The 21,028-nt window shown below is 38.7% G+C and overlaps 1 protein-coding gene across 1 annotated transcript; it reads right to left on the bottom strand.

Annotated features, from left to right (window-relative positions):
* Window positions 1-2,971: 2,971 nt before the first annotated feature.
* On the bottom strand, window positions 2,972-20,537 carry KIF11 (kinesin family member 11). Its single transcript, XM_049810430.1, is given in 23 exon segments — window positions 2,972-3,317; window positions 3,993-4,109; window positions 4,429-4,583; window positions 4,835-5,057; window positions 6,174-6,453; window positions 7,067-7,206; window positions 7,614-7,772; window positions 8,781-8,903; window positions 9,213-9,385; window positions 9,675-9,882; window positions 11,003-11,191; window positions 11,962-12,049; window positions 12,577-12,665; window positions 13,349-13,444; window positions 13,554-13,796; window positions 14,100-14,190; window positions 15,972-16,096; window positions 16,179-16,364; window positions 16,700-16,778; window positions 16,861-16,958; window positions 17,086-17,218; window positions 20,239-20,382; window positions 20,384-20,537. Coding segments are annotated over 23 exon segments (3,390 nt in total). The 5' UTR covers window positions 20,509-20,537; the 3' UTR covers window positions 2,972-3,191.
* Window positions 20,538-21,028: the final 491 nt, after the last annotated feature.

The following is a 21,028-nucleotide window of genomic DNA, read 5'->3' on the forward strand; positions in this document are numbered from 1 at the left end:
TTTATTTTTCTTACCCTCCTTTTCTCCTTCTATCATACATCGTACAATATACCAAAACAAATAGGCATTGCTTTCTACTTTGGGCAATGCCCACACGATGGGGAACCCAGAGAGGAGGTCAGGACAAGAATTTGATTACTGAGAGTGTCGATATCAGCCCTGCAGCAAACCTTAAGATGTAGGTTGGATTATCTTTTTCTCAAATGCAGCTCTTCACAAAAAACCCCCTTGCCCAAGCTTAAATATGGAATTATCCTTGTGGAAGCATAAATTTGATAATAGTTTTTGAAATCTGTTCTTTTAACAGATGCTTGACAAAAAGCTTGGCAAAATGCTTATGTCCAAGTCCTCATTAGTGGCCAGTACTTGAGCTTTGGACTAACACTTTAGTGTTAGAGCCATCTAGTGGGAGAAGAGACATGGACAGAGAAGCTAAGATAGGTTCTGCATCTGGATTTTTCATCCTATTCAGCTTTCTGGTGTAACAGCAGGGCCAATGAAGCAATGATCTGCCATGCCAGTATTGCAAACAAAAGAAAACATGACTCTGAGGGGTACTTTAGAAAAAGAGAGAGCATGCAAACAGTCCATGAAATTTATACAGCTGTTAAGGGTCCCAGCTACCAGAGGAAACCAAATAGCCAAGGTAGACGAGACAGTTTCAAAGAGGATAAAGCCAGGAAGCACAGATTCTGGCACGATTTTATGGATGTGACCCTCCTCGGGTACTGGCTGTTCCAGTTTGTTCATACTGATCTTGTGAACTCAATTGGGAAAATGAAGTAGTAGGGTGAAAGGCTTGCACAAGCCTCTCCCCTTTGGTTTAGGCCTTTCCAATACAGCTGTGGGACCAACACTTCTGGTTGAATTTTAGTTAATAAATGATTTCTTGAACAGTCTTGGAAGATCATGCTAATAGCTAGTCAGCATTAACAGGCATGCAGTGCAAGAAAATGGACCCTAGGCCCTGGAGAGTTCTTGAGTCTGTTAAGTTTCTGGTGCCAGAATTTGACTATGCCAAACGCTATCTGAAGCAGAGAGTCCTGTAGCTTCCAGTGTTTCAAGTCCCTTACAACAACAGAAAGATTTGGTATATAAGTTAGATACCAAGATATCCTAACACCCCTCTAAAATTAAAAAAAAACCAAACCAAACCAACAACAACAAAACCCAAACACATTTGTGTCTCTTATTCATCTGAAAGGGAATTAATGTTTTCCCTCCTACCAGGCTGTTAAGAAAAAAGCAATTAGCTTTGTCCACAGAGGCAAAAAGAGAGAGGATAAAAAAAAGAGGTAAGACGGGCATTTCAGACAAACACAACTGATTAATGGTCTATCTCATGTTAGAGTTCAGAGAATGGGTGCAAGGGCATACTTCAAACTATGTCCTTCTATATCAGTGAGACTGCAGCGTGCTGTCTGAATGGTGTCCAAAGTAGACCTAGTTGGCATACTTGCTCAAAGACAAATAGACATATGGACCACCCATTTGAAGAAAGATCAGCTTAAGCCTGCAAGCTAGATACAGAAAAATTCACAATCTCTTAAATCATGTTTTGACAGTTAGCTAAGCATAGTGCTTTAATGCAAATTAAGGCTGCCTTCCAGTGTCTCTCCCCACTTCCATCATAATCCTATTCATCTGCTTTTTTAGCACATCATAGCTTGAAGTTTTCTTCAAATTCTCAGGTAAGCAGAATGAAAAGAACAGCTGGTCAAATGCTACTGTCAATTACGGGAAATTCACTGTTGTTATACGATATAGGAGCTGCATTTGTAACCAAGTTTGCATGTTTTAATGGGAAGTATTTACATATTAAAAGAAATGCTGCCAGTTTACAATACAGAAGCTGTGGTTGACAACATCTTATCCAAGCCAACACATCACAGCTGAAGGTTAACAGAAAGATAAGAACAGTGAGGTTCAAAACTAATGAAAACAAACAAAAAAAACCCCCAAAACCCATTAGTGAGACTGGCTTTCATATACTGAAGAGGTACTGAAATAAAGCTATCATCCATGAGGAAACAAGGGAGGGAACCATTCACACTTTCACAATATTCACACAGCTGAATATTGTTCAGCTCTAGGGCACCCAACATAAGACAGACATGGACCTGTTGGAGTGGGTCCAGAGGGCTCCAAAGAAGATAAGGGGGCCGGAACACCTCCCCCATGAAGACAGACAGAGAGTTGGGGTTGTTCACCCTGGAGAATAAAAGGCTCCAGAGAGACCTTGTAGCAGCCTTCCAGGACCTAAAGGGGGCCTACAGGAATTGTGGGGAGAGACTCTTTTATCAGGGAGTGTAGTGATAGGATAAAGAGAAATGGCTTTAAACTGAAAGAAGGCAGATTTAGATTAGGTATTGGGAAGGAATTCTTTACTGTGAGGGTGGTGAGGCACTGGAACAGGTTTCCCAGAGAGGCTGTGGATGCCCCCTCCCTGGAAGTGTTCAAGGCCAGGCTGGATGGGGCTTTGAGCAACCTGGTCTAGCGGAAGGTGTCCCTGCCCATGGCAGAGGGGTTGGAACTAGATGATCTTTAAGGTTCATTCCAACCCGAACCATTCTATGATCCTTTTCTGACAGCACAAGACTTAGAACACAGCTGCTAATGTTTTACCTAATTTAAACCTGGTAATAAAAGATGAAAGTCACAATAAGCTTGTTTTACTCTGAGGGAGGCGCTTATACATTTTTTTTTCCATGTATCAATGATTTATTTGAAGTATCCCAGTCAAAAGACAGCTATCTACTTCATAGAAACAGAAATCAGACTAAAAAGCAGGTACAAAACCAACACTTATTTACAGTTAATTAAAAATAAAATGGTAGCTAGTAATGCTGACAAAGCATTTTTCCACATACCTTTCTGTTCTGTTTTAAATCTACTGAGAAACAGAAAAGGATCTCTTACTTGACAAGAAAAAAGTATATTTAAACATACAGCACCACCATCTGCAGGGGAGTTTGGTTTTGGTTTTTTTAATTTTTAAAAAAGTCCGTTAATACTTTGCAACATACAGCATATAAAACTTGGACAAAGGCAGGACAGCTGGCAGGCTAATCTTTTGATCCAACTTTTCATCAACGTATCGCTATATACAGAGACTGAGAATAACTGAAGAAAGTTATGGCTCAGTAGACAGACACAAGTATTTCAAAACAGGAATCTGCAGTGGATGTATCTTAGTTCAGTGCTCTTAAAGGAGGCTTAGATTTGGGAAGAAACTGTTCTGTCATATCCTCTATTTTGTTCTTCTCCACTGTAGCTGCAGATTTGTTCTCTTTATCCTTTTTGTGACTCCTTTTGTGCTGGGATTTAAAGAAAATGCCCAATGTTAAGAGAACACAAAGAAATTGAAGACTACTTGCTCATGTACAATGCAGTATATAGTGTTTTGAGAAAAAAAGTTGGTAGAACTCCTAAAAAAGGTTCCCAATATTGCATTTACTAAAGAGATTTATTGTAGGCATCTGGAAGTTCAGCAGCTATTTTTAAGGGATCCATGACAAGTAAATATACCTCCCAACCTCCCCAAGCCAAATCCAAGCCTAATATACCAGGGATTTACACTGATACATTAGTAGAGCAAGAGGGTCTAAAGGAATAAAGTAAAAACCAAACAAACAAAAAACCACAAACCAGTGAAGAATGCCAATATTTCCATCTGGCCTCTAAGAAGATACTCCATATCTCATTTCAACTTTTACATTAACACACATGTTTATATAGTAAATAATGACAACTTTTTTCATGCAGGATTATTTGCTGAGGATTTTTCTGTCTGTCCAGCTCATCAGAAATTTGCATTATTTATCTGCTGTTATTTTAGCTCAAGTTTAATAAAGCATATTCTACAAGGTTCAAAGAAGTTGTGAGACTACACTAAATGATAGTAGGTGACTTTAGACTACAGCACTATTACGGAACAATAATTGTCCTTTATTCTTAAATATATAGCTGTTTGGAATATCTGTGGAAGTTACCTGGAAAAAGGGAATGCCCCCATTTGTGTGGCACCATATATTTGTATCCACAAAGGATTTGTCACTAGCAAGGCTTTCACTGGATTCTTGCAGCTCTTCCTCCTCTTCCAACAGGTCCTAAACCAGAAGTTTTCAGAAAAGTGTATTTAATGTCGGAGTTTCCTAGGTGAATGTACTAAGCACAATCAGATCTATAAAAGACATGGCACTTCCATTTTGAAAAACAGAACTGAAAGTCTCTAAATTATTAACGTCTTCTCTTATTTTTCAAGAGACTGTTTTTGTCAAAAGCTCAGCACATGTGACTGAGTACCCTGTAAAACACAAAGGCTGCAACAGCTCTGGGGTTCTAGCCAACTCTCCACAATGGCATGAAAAAACTCCTGAAGATGTGAACTCTTCAATGAAGAGCCTCATTTGCCATTCATACACATACCTGATCTGCATTATCCTCCACCTCCTTTGTCACACTGTTTAGCATAGCATCAAGCTTTAGTTGCTTCTCCCTTAATTGCTCCAGTAGAAGTTCCCGGGGTTCTGTTCTCACAAGTGTGACTGGATAGAAGTAGTCTCTTCTCTGTGGAGTTGTCCCTTTAATGAAGATTGTATACTAATGAAAGGCGCTATTAAACACAATCAGCATTTGCTTTAATTGCAGACCATCAATTTTACATTAACTCAATACAGAAGTCAAGCTTTGTTCAGTCACCATTCTTTGCATGCACCTTAAAAAAGGTGTAAGGCTGCTAGTTATATTATGTCCACATTAACCTTCACTTATGAATTCTGCAACTCAAATTGCTTTCTGTAAGACCATTCCATCCCCGACCTACTTTAAATACCTGTTGGAATATCCACTTTAAGATCTTCTTGCAGGAAACCATTAACCTGAGTCAGTCCATGCTGTGCTTCCTCATTAAGTGCCAACTTCTGCTCCAGAAGTATCTCTTGATCAACCTTTACCTGATCAAGAAGGCCATTTAGTACCTTCTCCTCAGCAGCTTTTTGTCTACCAGTATGGTCAGCAATTTCAGCTATCGCTTTATCACAGTTTTCTTCATTTTTCTGAAAACAAAAAAAACAACAAAAACACACACCAACAAAAACCACCAAGTTAACAGGAAAGCTAAGGTTATGGCCTCTTTTCTAAGGTGTGGTGCATGATTAGTAACATGACCTGAAACGAACAACTGAGAGACCTCAAATTGAGAAGTTTCAGTGCCAGTTTTACGCTCTCATTTTGAGAACTATCTTCAGAAGAGAGTCAGTTTCAGCACCAGTTTTACACTCTCATTTTGAGAACTATCTTCAGAAGAGAGTCAGTTTCTTAGAAAGTATGATCATTTTAGAAAGCTACTCATAAGAATAAAGATGATGCCATCTGGTTCAGATCAGACTCCTCATGCTTCTATGCACAACCCCACACAGAATTAGGATATTCAAGTGAAAGTGAAAATCCTACAAGCACTAGAAGCTTTATGCGTTTGTAGGGGAAAAGAAGGAAAACATGTATTTTTAGCCATTCCCATCGGAATGAAACTCCTGAAACAATCAGTAGGTATAACACACAGGGGTGTCTCAAGACAGCAAATGCTTTTAAATCTTTCTTTCTGAAAGTTAGCGAAACATTGGATTTGCCTGTTTCATTACCTATTAGAACAATAAAACAAGAAAGGTGGGAAGCGAAGTTGGCAATGGAAATAAATAAAAAAAAGGAATTCTCAGGTAAGAGTCCAGAACTAGTAGATACAAAAGGAACACTTTCTCCCATAATGTTAATCCATCTGACCAATAAAGTAATTTGCATCCTCCAGAACATAGTCTGTATTTGATCATTGTGCAAATCTTCCAGGCCCATCACTGGTAGATAAAGCTTTAGTATTAGAGATATATACTACCAAAAAGATGTAAAAAGCCCAAATTACAAATGGAAGTCAGCCACATGGGATTAATCAGGACACCCTTTTTTGAGGTTATTTGCATTTAATTTCAAAGTCTTCCTCTTAAATTAAGCTTCTGATTTCCTCCAATTGCATCTATTTAAGCTGAGTAACACAAGCCTGCTGTGATAAGAAAACCACAATTTTGTTCTGGCTATAAGTGAGAACTTCCCCCCCCCCTACAAATTCTGTTAAAGCCTGTCTCAAAATGTTGTATTAGACTCCAAGTTACTATAGGTACCTTTTGTAAACACTGAAGTTGCTGTTTCTCATAACTGAAGGACAGTAGCTGATGATTGGTAAAGTCAACTATCTGAGCAGTTGTAAATTCAGCCCATTTATCAGTATCCTGAGACACATTTTTGAGATTGCTAAGAAGTTGTTGACAGTGATCAGTGGATTCTTCCAGCATCATCTTGTTTTCAGCATTTATGATCCTGAGCTCTTGAGAGAAATCATCCAGAGATGCAATAAATTTGCTGTGATTGGAATTTGTACTGCTGACTAAGTCTGTAGTTTTCCTGCAACAACATTTGTACCAGTTCAGAGATTGAAAGGTGGATTTTAACACATTCTACATTTAGAAATACAAGACCAGAACCAGTGAAGTAGTGCAGTTCCATCAAACCAGTTATGCTGTTGCTCTGTTTAGTAAATTTACAAATTGCAGCACTTGGAGCAGTAGGTTTGTTAAACCCCCACCCTCCAAACAAAAGCCACCCAACCAAACCCACAAACACAAACAAAAACCCAACAACTTTGACAAGACCTTAGTTATTCAGTCTGCAATTGAATGAAGCATGCTGCAATAGATACACTATTATAATTCAAGCTAAGCCTTTATGGTATGAAGTTCTGAAGTCCAGCCATACTGAAGGTCATTCATCAGCATATTGCTCCCCAAACCATGGTCTCTTATCTGCAACATGCTCAAGAGACAAGTTTGACTAAAAGCCTTGTAGGGCTACCTTTTACTCTAGGGAAACATGAACTATGATCTACATTCTGTGGCAGTACTCAGCGCTAACATATAGGTCTTGTCCAGAAGACTTTATAAGCATATAAATAAGAAGAGCATGTAATTTTGCAGTTTTATCTTGCATCGGCATACACCAAAAGTAATCTGCTCCTTACAGGTGAACATTTTCTTCCACAGCAGTAATGGCAGTCTTCAAGCTTCCATTTTTTATGAGTACATTAGTTAAGTTCTTCTGAGTCTCCTGAGCAAACAGGTCAAGCTGGCTTTGCAGTGACAAAATTAATTCAGCTGTGCTCTATTAAGAAAAACAAGATACATTTCACTGTTATTCTGCACTTGTTAACATTCTTAAAGGGTACTTGAATGCCTTTATTTAAAAATGCAGCAAATAAAAGAGCTTTATCATTCTAAAGCTGAAGGTACAATTTTTGTGTAGAGAAGACAGAGGCACTTTGCTTTTGGAAGTATATGTAAAGGAATATATACTGGACATGCTTAGAGCAAGGATAAGTGGTGGGGTTTTTTGTTACCTTCCTACATAAAGCTTCTTAAAGCAGCCCAACAAAGGCTGAAAAGAATTAGGATCATCAAGTTACTGTCCTAACATTTCTTCTAAAGTATAACAGTTTACTGCTACAAAGAGTTTAAATCAAAGCAAGGAATCACACTTGGTGTTAGGATTTCCTTTTACTCTAAGGATACCTTTGTATGTGCCAACCTCGTCATTTCCACTTCTTCTTTTAAATTCTCACAATCATTCTGAAGCTGAGCAAAAACACTGGCTGTTTCTTCCCGTAATGTTTTCAGGGTGAGAGAAAGATCTCCAAAGAAGGTATCCATTTCCTTTTTATGATCCTCCATCTTTGAAAAAAGTTTTATTTGAAATTAGATATTTATCTTTAGGTAAGAACTGGATACTTTTACCTAGCATAATTTATATAGAAACAAACTCTACCCCAAGAGAAATTGTCAAAGGCACTAATACAGTATTGCGCATAAAAGGTGGAAAGTAACACCTAGAGCGATCTGAAGTTACAGGCTGGAATTTGGTGCAGGCTTTTCCAGACACAAAATTTGGCATGCGAGGTAGACAAAATAGGAACACACAGACAAGCTACTTGGTTAAGCCAAGAGCAAGCAGCAAGAGCTGGTAAGCCATAGACTATTTGCTGTCTAAGTCTGAAAACCAATAAAAAGCCTCTAGATAAGGGGAGTGGATTTCACATGAGTTGTAATTGACAAAGGGGAAGTTTTTCAGTCAGAGCAACAGGAACAAGGATTTACTTTTGACAAAATAAAAAAAAAGGAATGTAAGAGTGAGGGTGCCGTTCTACATCAACATCATGAGATAGACTACAAATAAAAGTTGAAGCAAAGGACTTTTTTTTTTTTTTAAAAAAAGTGGAGCGTTGTCTGCACTTACGGTTATTGTTAACAAAATAAAGCATCACATTCCCCAGGAATCAATGTGACTACAGAAAAAGGTTGGTATGACAACAGGAGAAATTGGGAGTGATAAGACTTAAGGTGGTTATTTTAGATTTCTAAAATACAGGAGAGACTATATTAAGGATATTATAAAATGTTTGTTCTGTATAGCTTTAAGCATCCACATTTTACCATTCTGCTGTGGCATTTAGGTGAGCAGTTGTACCAATACAGGTAACAAGCAAATATACCACACTTGGAAGTGGAAATGAAGTCTGAGAAAAAAAGCTAAAAGGTAGAACTCATGGGACAGAATAAAAAAGAAAAGGCCAGACCAGAAGTGGAAACACTCTGACACACTACAGAAAAAACACTAAAGGGTTATCCGTAAATTAAATAAAGTAGAAGAGGACAAGGTAAGAGACAAGTCATGTGCATTACCTTGTCCGCCACAGCAGAGTATTTCTTCATGTAACTCTGAAACCGACAGTTTAGCCCCAAGACAAATTCTACCATTGGTGTCAAGTTATTTAATGCTCTTCCTAATCCAGATTTATGTTCCTCCTAGGAACAGTGGTGAAAAAAAAAAATGTAAAAGCAAAAGCAAAACAGGGTATGACTGTTCCTTCATCTACATTTGTAAGAAACTATCCATATACATATCATGAACTCTGCTCTGACAGTATTTGTTATATAATACATTACAGCTTGTGGTGCTGACATGGGAAGGGACATAATCATGGCCAAGTGCTGAAGCAGAAACAGGTAGCGAGAACATCAGAAAAAACCCTACACAATATTCGCAGAACACTTTTCTGATCAAGAAAAGTTTCATATATTTAAAGTAACATAAGAATATGTAAATTTACTAACAATTAATCTCAGCAGCTCAGCTTTACAATTGAGTGACAGATTCTCATGTTGTGTTATTTTCTCAGACACGTGAGAAACTTCAGTAGACACCAATTCTTTAACAGAGGCAAAAGATGCTGATACAACTGATGCAAGAATATTAGCTGCTGAAGAACTGGTAGACAGGAGATCACCTACAAAAGAAACCAAAAAGTTACAGGTTGTTGTTTTTGTTTTTTTTTCCTAAAAGTTCCACTGTAAGATAGGAACTCTTTTTATTGCTCATCACCTTATTGCCTCTTACAACACCAGAAGGCTGTTGATCATCCCAAATATATTATTACTGGTGCAACTGTAATCATTAAAATTGCTGAAAATAAAGCCTCTTCCACTTAATAAAACAGATGCGTTTTAGGAAACAGTCTTTGGTACTACTAGTTGCAAAAATTCAGGATGACATACCGATACAGGTTTTACACTTACCTATAAAATTTGTGTAAGATGTCAACATCTGTTGCTGCTTCAAACTGTTTTCACTAACTGAATCTTGTATTTTGTTGAACAAAGCATTCATTTGTCCTGCAAATGTATTTTGGACGACAGCATTGTGTTGATCAACAGCCTTCTTACGGTCCAGTTTTGCATGGAGACCAGATACATCTTTTGTAGTTTCTTCAACTGTACTAAGCAACTACAATTTTTTTTAAGTTATTTTAGTCAGTCAAGAAGTCAAGCATACATAATATAAGGAAAAGCAACTGTGGTTCTGAGTTAAAGGAGAATTTATCTCCCTAGAAAGACAGCTATTTCCCTTTACATCATCAAATTACAACTGTTCTTAATCCTGGTGTTATGTCATTTATAGTCTTAGAACACAGGAAAGTCATACTAGACACCATTTGTTCCGACTTTGAAACTAGAGCATTAATAAAGGACATCCTCAGTACTTAAGGAATTAAGATAACATTTATCACAGAACAGTAACTGAAAAAAATTCCTGACCTCTTCAACTTTTTCTGAAAGATTTGGCAGTAAATACATTTTTTACTAGTACTGAAGCAAGAGGTTTCCAGTACTAGTTCTGTGATAAATAATTTTGAATTCAAACGTATAGTGGATTCTTGGTTTTGTAATCAATGTAAGTAACTTCTGTACCTATTTATCTCACACAAACACTCCACAACCCCCAGGAAAAAAAAAAAGGCATCCCCTCCCAACCTTACAGGAATCTGAGTAGAAGGAAATTTTCATGTTGACTAAAGATACAAGTTTCATCACTTTGCAGTTTAAATAGCAAGACACTCTCTCTCTTCCCACATCAAGTTTGTTTCGATAATTACAAACACATCAAAACCATCCCTAAAATATAGAGGTGACAGGGCAACAGTTTCCATTATTCACAGTGAGTGTAAATTATAGCCCACATCTCTGCAAAGCTTTTTGCTATTTTTCTACCCCAGTTACATATAACTTACTCTTTCATAGGGCCAGCCACAAGTTTCTAGTAAAGAAAACTACTTATTCTACAAAACAAGTCATGACAATAGATACTGCAAAGCCCTGGAACTCTCAGGACAAACTGGGCCTGAAGGTAGTTCCACGCTAACCAGTGTGTTTAGCAATCAACTGTCAATATTAGCACAGAGGAAGTCCTGCAATCTTAAGTAGCTTTTCATCATAATATAATTTATAGAGAGAGATAATCCTAGTTTTCCATCATGATTTAGCAACAATGATTTCCCTGAACAGCCCATGAAACTCCTAGACATGGGAAGCTACCGTTACAGTTAGGTGCAAGAATTGTGACCAACCTTGCTAGCTGTGCCATGAAGTTTTTGTTCAGTGTCTTCCAAAACTGAAACCACATATTCTTCTTCAGCCAGATGAATCTTGGTTTCTTGCAGATCTTTTTGTGTTTCTTCCAGTTCTTTCTCCTTGACTTGCAGGTCTGTTTTACACTGTTCAAGTTCATTTTTGCTAACTGTGAATAGTTCAGTCACCTAAAGTGGAAGACAAACATCAATACAGCAACACTGCTTTTTATAAGTTCAACAGTCCCACTTCGCATCTCTCAAATTATGCCACAATACCAGAAGGCAAGTTGTCACCTACTAATGTAGTTTCAGCTCTAAGACTCAGAGGTCTTAAACCTGGACTATAGATTTGTATAGTCTCTGTATTCACTGAAAATATCACAAACCAACACCATTTTCACTGTAATAATCCTTCCTTCCCCACTCAAACCACAAGACCAAACAATTGTTACAGCACAAGAAAAAAAATCCCACTAAACAAACCTAAGCAGATAGAATGAAGAAGAGTCAGTAAAGCTGACTACACAGAGTAGTTACATATTCCAGCAAATATCTGCAGTTCTTTTAAAGACAAAGCTCCCATTTTCTGTGTAATTTGTTAATGGAGGCTCATCACCTTCTCCTCTCCCCCCTCATTCCTTGTTCCTAAGCAGGTATCTGTCAACCTAAATGATACTATTTTACAAGCAGGCTTTTGCTGAAAACCCAGCAAAGCAAATTAAAGTGGTATATATTAAAACAGCTTTAAAAAAATAAATATTGCATCCTGCAACTTCATATATATTTCAGCTTCCTAACTTCAAGGATTAGGAAGCTCCCACTCCTGACTAATTAGGGAGCTTTAAGAACAAAAACTCTTCAGACTGTTATTTGTTTAAACTTTTTTTTTCCTCCTTACCCAAAGATTTCTTTCATTTTTTGGCAGATTTAAGCCACAGTTGAGAAACATCACTTACTCTTTTCACTTCTTCCTCCATGATGCTGATTTTGTCAATATACTCTACAATTTGTTCTTCCTGAACTGTCAGCTTTCCACTAAGGGCTCTCAAGCAAGGATTAAAACAAACAAATAAATTAGTTAAATAAGAACTGATTTCAAGATTATCTACTGTTTTTTATACCACATATTTAGTATTTTCAAAAAATAAGTATTGCTAACTTCCGTATGAGAAGCAGGTAATTTTCACTCAGTGCAGAAAGGATTTAAGACAATTTTCCATTGTAAACTTTCTGTGTAAACTAGGCCTCTTACAAAGTGAAGTAAACTACATCAAGTTTGCTCTCCTATATGCACTTCCACTGAAAGAAAGGCTGCATGGCATACATCTGCATCCTGGCTATGCTTATGGTAAGTTCCACATATAAATAAGATCCTCAGTGCAAAGCTACTCTTTAGGCTTCTATCTATATAATAATTAATTTTTAAAGAACAAGTTGACAAGTCACTTAATTCTCCTGACTATCTTCAATTTTCTGGTGTGAAAATAGATCTGAAAGCACTTCTGTGTAAGGATAGGTACCAGTATCTGGGGTTTGTTGTTAGCAATTTTAAAGACATTTTGAAGACATACTCATAATTTTCAAGGGAAATATAGACTCCATTTTTTTCTCGTGCAGCAGCAAGGTCTCGCTTCAGACGCTCAATCTCTTCAGTATATTCCTGCATAAAGAAACAATCACATGTAAACCTGAAAATTTCTACTTTGCTTTCAAGATTTAGCTTAACAGATACTTCACAAAGATGGTGCTCTACACAAGATTTGCATAAGCACAGGAGAAAAGCATTTCTGTTCCAAATAAGTTCAGTATAGCACCGTTTAAATTCATACCACTGGATACACAGCAGCATTGAAACCTCCCATTTGAATCATACCTGGTTGCATGTAACAGCTTACAATGGCAATCACAGCTGCTTTAGTAGCAGTCAGCTACTTTATATTGGCTCTTCATTCATACTTACTGACAAGTTCAATTTAATTCAGGCACTTTCTAGGGAATGAAGCTGCTATATAGCAAGTTCAGAAAAAAAAAAATCCAGTGTCATTTAGTGGCTCTTCACTAACATGTAATCAGGTAATCCATACAGTCATAGCTAGCAGCAATACCCCTTTCTATCCAGCTTTAGTCTTAACAACAGTTTCAGCATCTGCAAAGTGACTAATGCTGTATCAATAGAGCAGCTTAGTTTGAAAGCGTTAGTTCAGTGATTAAAATCACCTCAGAAAAGCAGTGCTACTAGTTATAGCTTCTCCACAACTTCGTAATTCCTGCATAGCAAAAATTTTATTAACAGAATCAAACCTAACCTGTAACTTAATTTGTTAAGATACATGTCTAGCCTACCTTAATAAGAGCTTTTTTTGTTAGCTTCTGATTAACTTCAGGCTTGTTCATTATGTTCTTTGCTCTGTGGGCATATTCCAGTGTACTCAATGTTTCCTATGATAAACAGATTTAACACTAGGTCAAGCTGAGGAGTTAACTCATATTTTTGTATCATTAGCAAGGTATATCTATTTGAGGAATAGATTTTCAGACTTAAATTTACTTCAAGATTCATAGATGCAGGAGAAACTGTGGCAATTATTGATGTTTTTGTTCGTCCTCCAAGAGAGTCTTGAAGGATTCTTGTGAGTTTAGATTCCCTGTATGGAATATGTGGGGCTCTTTCTACTAGAGCAGTAATAACTCTTCCTAGTGTCAGGAGAGACTGGTTGATATTTCCAGCTTCACGAGCTCTTCTGTCAACTGCCCCAGATCGACCAATGTTTTCACTCCCTGCAAGATCAACCTGAAAGACAAGAGGAAGGACATGCTTCTGTCTCAAACCACCCTGAAAAATGCTTGGCCCATAGTGTTGCAGAACACAACATAGCCGAACTAGCTTATGAGTTGTTCAGGAGACATTGGGGTGACAAATGGGACTGACATTTCTCAGAGTGACAAATATAGTTTATATCACTTTATGAAAAACAATGGTTTTTTTTTTCCCCTTACCAGAAAAAAACCCCACCTTAGATTCTCAAGAGAATAAGGCCAGATTATTCTAGTTCATATTTTAAGAATATCAATGACATCTAGTTCAAATACTTACCAAGTTTAGCTTCCCAATTTTAACAAGTTCTTCTCCATCTACTGTTGTTTCTTTCATATGGATGGTAATCGAAAACACAGAGTGAGAACGGCTATAAAAGAATTGAGTTTCAGACAGACATCCCATTAAAGCCAAATGATCTGCTTGCTACATGACACTGCTGCAAATTAGCTATCCATGCTATTTTTAGGGAATACATTTGGCCCATTAATTGGGAATTACACATTTTTCAATACACAGTTATTCTACCAAGTATATTTTTGTGTGTGTACAGATGAATATGGTACTTAAAACCAGCGATGAACCAACTGGATGTTTGCCTCATTCAATCCAGACAAATTTTATCTTATTTCAAGCAAAATCCGAGAGAAACACTTTGGTTTTGTTTTCATTTGTGTGTTCTCAACTCACAGACATGTCAAGAAAACTAGCTTGTAAATTTTTTAGTCAATACACTAAGAACAGTTTTACAGCATGTGAGATTAAGAAATATAGTTTTCTTTATTCAGGCTAAGAAAATCAACAAGGAGATGAATCCAATGTTAAAAATTCAGAAGTTCAATTCAGTTTTCAGTCAAAACAGTAGTACAGTTTAAGATTATTTTAGCTTGAGCTTAATACTTTAAAGGTTGGTAGGGGTTTTTTTTAAGTTTCAGATGAAATTAGTTCTGTGTTCAAATCTGTGGTAGCCAAATACCCATTCCCTTGTACCAGTAGACAGATGTGCTTAGTGTATCTTTAATTTAAAAGACGACATGGACAGGGTGTTCCTTGTTTATTGCAACACTGGATCACTACTTGTTCAGTGACATAGATATCATATCTGCAGTTCAAGAATGAGAAACCAGTAATAAACAATGATATTTTTGACAAAGGTGTCTCTACTGCATTCTGACTACGAGCTGCAATCATATGAAGTAGCCTGCATTGCCATACAAAACCCCCTCTCAACCTTATCCCCAACTTCCACAAGCCAGTCTGCAAGGTTTCAGAAGCTGGGGTTTGAAAAAGAGGGTCTTGTGTCGACCTGTAAAACCCAGATCTTAGCAGTGTTTTGAAATCCCAACTTCAGTAACAAAACCTAGTGTACCATTTTCTACTGAAAGGAAAGGATACTTGAAACTCATACTTCAAATTTTTATTTGGTAAACAGTATTGGCAAAAAAAACCCCACCCCCCAACTACCCGTAACAGCTAGAACAAAGACAACCCACCTCACTAATACAGGTATATCAGCTAAACATCTTCCAAACTTGAAAGGACTACAGCCTTCTTTTTGAAGATGTACAGTATCTACTGCAGAGAATATTTATCTCATGCTAGTATACACAACGTATTTCAGTTATGTATCTGTCAGACTTCCGTCTTTTGTTTCCATAGGCATAGACAGCTCTGAAAAAGTTAACTTCTTAACTTTGAGTAACAATTAAATTTCAATATTCTAGATGCCAGATTAAAAACATTCTGCTACTTACATCTCAGCTAGAGTTAGGTAGAATGCCAGGGCTACTGTTCCAACTAGACACTGCATATTAACAAGGGATATACTCATAACAAAGTATGCAAACTCTAAAGAAGAGGGGAAGCTTATGTAAAAAGTCACGCAGAGAGAAACAGCGTGCCCATTTTTAAGATGAGAAGCATTCAGATTTTATAGTGCACCTTCATACACCTATTAGAATCACCCCACAGGATGTGATAAGGAAGAACTTCTAACTATGGCTTTCTAACCCACATTTGGCAACCTAAACTGCAATACACAATCTCAAGATCATGCAGGTTTGCACTAGCTTTAACATCTTTTACTTCTTTGGTAAGATCCTGTTTAATAAAACAAGAACAAGAAATTTCTGAAATGGGGAAGATTTGTACCTGGAGTATGCATTCATGTAAGTAGCTGCAGTCGTTCTTTTTGCTGCACCCCTTTCCAGGATTTGGTAGACTTCATTTTTGTTGTGTACAGTTATTTCTTCCAAACCTTTAATAATTACACCCCTCTGTGAGAAAATAACGCATGCTTATTATCTCTCAACAATCCTGAAAGCCTTAAGATCACAAATTTTGGAAGGCAGCACTAACCTTGTTTCGAGGGTCATCAAACATCTGCAGCTTTTCTCCAACATCAGGAGTAGGATTCAGAAGATCAAAAAGCTCCTCATTATAGATTTCCAAAAGAGAGACTTTCACTGAAAATTCAGTACCGTTCTCTGAGAGTTTTTCAAATATTTGATGCAATGTACGGGGTATTATACCCGCTAGTGGATCCTGTAAATGAAAGCAAAGTATTTAATACATAAACACATTGAAAGAGATCTGAGGGTGGGGAGTGGAATTTCAGCTAAACAGTCTGATTTGATATAAGCAAGAATACCTTGGACAAAGATCATCTTCCATATAAAGATCGCCAAGACTTGTATGATTGCATTAAAGATGTAAAGTTTTGATTTTCATATAAATGAATGAGACCATTTGTTACAAACATTTAAGGAAAGTCAGCTTCAGGATTTGAAAGGCATCAACTTAGGTTTTCTTTAGCCTTCTGCAATTTCTAACTTTGAACTATAGTACAGACAAGAGAAATCACACCAGTGAAAATATACCTCTTCCCAAGTATATTCCTCATTGGGCGACCGCTCCCCTTCCATTGTGAAGGTCTTACCAGTACCAGTTTGGCCATAACTGCGAGAATAAAAAATTAAAATGTAAACAAGAAACTAAAATTCAAATCAAATTTCCTAATAATAATTATTGGCTTACTTACGCAAACACTGTACAGTTGTAGCCCATAATAACTTCATCCAAAATGGGACACACAACACTCCGGTATACATCAATCTGCTTTGCCTGAGCTCCAAAAACCTGTTGCAGCAAAGACAACACATCCTATTTACCCATACAGTAATATATGGCATCACACAGTAATCAGAGCATATTAGAGAAATGTACTAGCTTGTTTCTAGAAGTCCCCAACTTGACAAGGTGTTACCATATCAAATGTGTAAGTCTTTCTTGATGCCTTATCTGCCACTCCTCCAGTGCGGACACTAACTTCCTTTCTTGCTTGATCACAGTCTACAACAGCATAGGAGCTTGCTTTACGTTCCGAGGCATTAAAAGGCCTAAAAAGACAGGAGTTAAGAATATCGGATTGATATCATTGCTAACAAGAACACACTGACAAAGCAGTAATATGACTCAGTTTAAGGATCCAGAATAGTATAATTGGGTAAAAGGAACATAAAGCTTTTAATTTAATTTGTTTAATAATTGTTTAAGGAAAAATTGCCACAATTTGGCAGTTTCCAGACCTTGTTTCTCCTTCCACCCACTGTGGGACAAGTCAAGTATCTATAGCTTTTAATTTGTTTACATATGTATTTTTTAACAAGTCCATAAGCACTTTTAAGATCATTTAGATGAGCACACAGCTAACTTGCACTAGAAAATGTTGTTCTGCTGCAGGGGGGTAGAAGACTAAACAGACCAAATAATTGTATAAATAAGAGTCTTCAAAAAAGGAAAAACTTACATGTGAAAGTTAAGGGAACAGTGAATCAAACTAATTAATTTTAAGAAATTTCCTTTTTTTATTTTTCATAAGCAATGAGGCCTACATGTTGCACTGATGACAAAATACTCTAAAGCACCAGAAATATTAATAGACCCTACTAATGGCAGAACAGTAGACAGCAATACCAGGACCTTTATAGGGCTGATGCATTTGAATAGAATTTGTGAATAGAATTTAATAAGACGGACAAAACGTTGGATTTCAGGAGAAAAGAAGTCCACATATCTTTTTACTCTCAGTTTTAAGTAATGTTTAATAGACATGTAATAAAAGTTCAGAAATTTGATAGGGAGCATTTTGTTTCATCATGAATTTAACTTAAACCTGGTGCACACAATTTTCCTTAAAGGGACATTTGCAACAATTTCTTCCAAAAAGCATGGAAATGACCATGGGCTGAAGACTAAAAGCATGAAATGCTGTCTTATTACTTATTTAGTAGTGCTACTGCCCTGAATGTCTATGCTACCTGTATAATTGACCTGAACAGGTAACTTGAAAATAGAACTTCTACAACCTTAGTAATCTTTAAAATATTTTGATGGTAGAGACATTTCAGCTGCTGTCTCTTTAAATTATAATGTTAAAAAAACCAACCAAAAACCCACAAGTGCATGGCATCTCAAGTTCCTGACTCTTGTGGCTAACATTTCTTCCTCAACATAGCACTGAGGGTGAAGTGTTAGATTCTGAACAGACCACTAGACACTTTGGTGCAAGACTGGTTGGTGACAAGATGATCACTAAAATCTTGTTCACAGGGGCAAGTTACAGCTTTGGTTTTGTGACTTTTAAAATAGCAGGAGGGTGAACAATGACTATATTCTCATCTGTAATGCTGTAAGAGTGAACCAGTTAAACGCAGCAGCCTTATGATATGATAGCCCACAACTGCAAGATTAGAGGAACAATTCAGCTAGGCTGGAGCATACGTGCAGATCATCACCATGTGCCACTAGACAAGCAGCAACCTGGTATGCCATGGTGACACAAGTTCATCCCCTTAGTTATGAAGCATATTAACGTGTATATTAACAAAGCTAATATGTGCATTTTGAGTTTCCAAAATTTTTTTTTAAAGGTTTTTGATAAGCTTGAACACGTCAGGTTTTGGAAGCAAATTAATGCAATTGCATCTATCTACCTATCTGTAAGATAAGGAAAACCTGACTGATGCAGAAGAAAAAGGAAAGGTGGAAGGAACATTCACTAGCTCAAACAGACCGAAGCTCTATTAAGAAAGAAAAGCTGTACAAGAGGCAAGAGCGAGCTAGAAAGTGTTTAGGCGTTAGAGACTAAATCTTGACATAGGACTTAGTCTATGAGTTGCAACAAAAGCAAAATACTACACCATGAACAATCCTGATGCTACTGTCACGTCGAGCATTTTATTTAAAATATACACTGATACTGAGTGAGGCTATTCCAGAACAATTGAGACTAATCAGATGAAAAAAGATTATTGCTCTTGACACAGTGTCAAACTCAAATTCTTCAATAAAGTTATTCTTCTTTTGCAATAGCCTTGATTTACAGCAACACTTTCACCAATCCCATAACATTTGTTTCAGCAGCTCTTTATCTGTGTTGCAAAAATAAGGGGAAATCACATTTAATTTCTATTTTCATTGTGCATCTGTAAAAGTAGAACTTCCAAGCGTGTTTGGAATTCTAATATGATTGCAAAAGGCATTAATGATAATAATCATAATGTGTAAGCTACCATTTGCAGGTCTGGCTCAAAAAAGAAACCAAACCCCAAAAACTTTCAAAGTTATTTTGAACACTATTCTTAACCCATTAGCAGTATTACAGGTTTAACAAGCAACACTAAGAACATTTAAGATCCAGTATCAGTCAGCAAGTCTTTACAATCACCTCAAAATTACCAAGAGAACCGAATCTTATGGTACATGAAATTTGTCATATCATACCAAAAAATAAATTAATCTTATCAGCCAATGTAGCTGATCGTCATTAATTAAGAAGTTGACTCCCATAGCTTTTCCTCTGAATTCGGAGTCTGCATCACTGAAGTTACACGAAAGATATACGAAAGTGGGTGCAGCAAAAATTTTCTTAGCTGCTACATCATAGCGACTTCCCACAGAAGCTCATAAAAGATAAAAATTCAGTTCGGTTTTTTTGTGTCTTGAATATCAGTCGTACTAACTCTCAACTAGCTCTTCTTAGCCTTCCTACATAGATTCATACTGGGTGTACCGAACCAAGTCAGAAAATTGCAACTTTTTGCCTTTTTCAGTTGTAAGAGATTATTCACAGCAGCGGTAATTTTGCGGAAGTGCCGATTATCTCCGCTGGCTACAGGGGTCCGCCACACAGCGCGAACAATTAACGTCTCGGACAGGCATCCTAAAGCGTAGTAACGAGCGCCGTTGGGATGCAACGGCGGGCTCTTGAACAGCGATATACGCGGAGAGGCGTCACGCAGTTCCCCTTCCCCAGAGCCGCCGAGTAGCCGCTGGGCAGAGCCGCAGCTCTCCGAAGGCCCCTGCTGCGGGCCGACCGTCAACGCTTGCCCGGGGCGGGAAAGGCCTCCGCGCCTACCTGCACCGCACCACCACCTGGATGTTTTTGCCCTTCTCCTCCTTCTTAGCGCCACCGTTGCCCTGGAAGCTGAGGGAAGCCATGGCGGAGTCTCGGCGCGAAACCTGCCGGGGGAAGAGAGGCGAAGCGCTGACCGCCTTCGCTCCGTGGCGCCTGAGGCTCAGAGCAACCGTCCGCCTCAAGCCGCCGCCGCCGCGCGCTCCGCCACCGACTTTGAATCACGCACCGCCCCCCGGCCCAGCCAATCAGCGGGAGCCCGCGGGGCACCATGGGACTGATGTTCAAATTTCGGTGGTGACGCCCACGCACGGCGGAAGCGGCGCCGCCGCCCCGTCCCGCCGCGAGCGCACTGCACGCTGGGGGCTGTAGTGCCCGGTCGGTCGCTATCATGTGACCGAGCGACGGTGGGGCGGGCGGCGGCGGCGCCCCTGGCAGCGCCCCTGGCAGCGCCCCTGGCAGCTCGGGCCGCCCGGCAGAGCAGGCAGCGCGGTGAAGGGAATTAGACCGGACGGGTCGCGGGATGTCGGATCCCGCGGTCCGGGACGGCACACGCATTTGCGTTACGGCGTCCGACCTCGTCGCCCGAGGCCCGCTGCTGCCCAGCGCGCGCAGGCCGCACCGCTGCCGACGTTCTACCTGAGGCCAAACTCGAACCTGCCGTGCCGCAGTGGTTTTGCCGCCACTACCGCGCGCGCTCACGAGGGGGCGGCAGGGAAACCCACCGCCGCCTCTGCAGCGGCCGCCGGTTCGAGGGCATCCGGGCTGCCCACCTTCCGTCGGGATTCAGAGC

This window comes from Accipiter gentilis, chromosome 9 (assembly GCF_929443795.1).
Source record: "Accipiter gentilis chromosome 9, bAccGen1.1, whole genome shotgun sequence".
Taxonomy (NCBI): domain Eukaryota; kingdom Metazoa; phylum Chordata; class Aves; order Accipitriformes; family Accipitridae; genus Astur; species Astur gentilis.